The sequence below is a fragment of the Perkinsus marinus genome (genome assembly GCF_000006405.1).
Source record: "Perkinsus marinus ATCC 50983 genomic scaffold scf_1104296970882, whole genome shotgun sequence".
NCBI lineage: Eukaryota > Perkinsozoa > Perkinsida > Perkinsidae > Perkinsus > Perkinsus marinus.
In genome coordinates, this window is record NW_003202276.1 from 1 (window position 1) to 1683 (window position 1683).

Consider the following 1683-nt stretch of genomic DNA (forward strand, 5'->3'; position numbering starts at 1 on the left):
GAAAAGGAGACGGAAGATCAGCTGCGTAAATGAAGGACAAACTTCATGCTGATTGGAAACTCTGAAGAGAGTAGGCGGAGCGAAGTTTTTGTTGTTGACGTTTTAGTTGTTTTTTTCTTAGGACACCATTGTGAACAATGCTAATGCTGGTATATCCTTTCTGGAGATGGGCGCCACGAAAGACGATCATGTCATGCAATTGCTGAGTGACCTGAAGACGACGTTGGAGAAGGAGAATGCTAAGACTAAGGCTGAGGTGAGACGCTGGCTTCATCTCCATTCCAAGGCTAACTAGTCTAATGGTATGCGGTGATCAAGTCTCGGGTTCAATTCTTTGTTGGGTACATCGAGTTTTTTTTCTCAGGAGGAGAGTATTAAAGAAGAAGAAGAATCTCTGGTCGCTGGTCATCCCAGCTCCTTCCTAGAGCTTGGCAGAGCCCGCCGGTAAGGAGATGGCCGATCTTATTAGCATTTCTGAATGTTCCTTCTTCAGTCACAAGGTCGTCCTCCCGCCTGCTGCCGAGAGAGCCCTTTCGAAGGCCGAGGCTGAGTTGAGTCAGCTCCAAGCCGAGTTGAGTAGAGGCGCTGTTTAATGAGATAAACATGCCGATGCATGGAAGCGAATGGGTGTCATCGTCGGGTTGGTGTTGTGTTCAAGTGGTTAGTGAACTAACCCCAGATGAAAGCAGTTAAATACAGTCGTGAAATTAGTCGCTAGATCTAGCAGCGTGTAAAACTGATGATATGACGATATGTCTATGCTCTAACCATTAACTTCGAGCAAATATCTAAGACGCCTCGAAACCCGAAACACAATAGTGCATCAGGTGGTTCTGTCAAATATAGCAAAGTCGACGATACTCAAGCTGGGAATTGTATCATTATTCGCAGCTTGAGATGAATGAACATTACTAGAACTAGATAATTATTACAATTCTCATTTTCATTCTGAGCTTTTTAATCAAGTTTTCACGCGTCTCCATGTTTTAGCATGCAAGTTCACGAGATGAGAGACTCACATGAATCCTATCTTCTAACTTTCATTATCATGACATACATTCATTAGTTTCAAAGTCAGCAACATTCACACAGTTATGGTATCAATCGTGATGATCACAACATAATCATTTTGAGATCGAGCATAGGTTCGTGATGATCTATCAATCTCTCACACCTATTTCTCCGGATAAACCATCTTTCGCTGTGGATGAAATGCTCGTAACTATTAACGATGCCGTCCTAGGCTTACATGTGCTTATGAGTAGTAACATGAGTCCTTGTTTTCACAATCACGGACAAGATCAATTTATCAACTAGTCATTCCGACACAACATTTCGAGTATAGGGAAAGCATCCACTTCGTGGCACGATAGCGTGATGTGACCAAGAATGACATGATAGTTATAAACATCAGTTGTTGGCAAAGTTATACCATTCTGAATGTCACCCTTCAACTTCCTCTTCACCTCCTCAAGGCGGCCCTTCTCATACGGAGTGAGCCCCTCAAGTGGATGTATCCTGGACACACCCTCAGGGCCAAAGTCACACCTGTAGGAGAAATACGAGACATCCTCGAAAGGCTCGTTGATGTAGCGCAGCGGTTGAGATTTGTCCGCGTTGGCCACGAATGACACATCGACGAACTTAGCAGCTGCATAGGCATAGAGAGAGTAGCCGAGCCAG

The 1683-nt window shown here is 44.2% G+C and overlaps 2 protein-coding genes across 2 annotated transcripts in view; one reads left to right on the forward strand and one right to left on the reverse strand.

Moving 5' to 3' along the window:
* Positions 1-166: 166 nt before the first annotated feature.
* Positions 167-593, forward strand: Pmar_PMAR015903 (hypothetical protein; the record flags this gene model as incomplete). The annotated part of the gene is made up of 3 exons (XM_002767188.1): positions 167-256; positions 365-444; positions 494-593. 3 exons carry the CDS (start codon positions 167-169, stop codon positions 591-593), a joined length of 270 nt encoding a protein of 89 aa, XP_002767234.1.
* A 230-nt stretch (positions 594-823) lies between these two features.
* Positions 824-1683, reverse strand: part of Pmar_PMAR015904 (hypothetical protein) — a gene marked incomplete at both ends in the record, with an annotated part of 1683 nt that continues 823 nt past the window's right edge. The window contains 3 exons of the mRNA XM_002767189.1: positions 824-866; positions 1250-1313; positions 1433-1548. Of these exons, the coding sequence (XP_002767235.1) occupies positions 824-866; positions 1250-1313; positions 1433-1548 (223 nt within the window). The remainder of the gene's footprint in view (positions 867-1249; positions 1314-1432; positions 1549-1683) is intronic.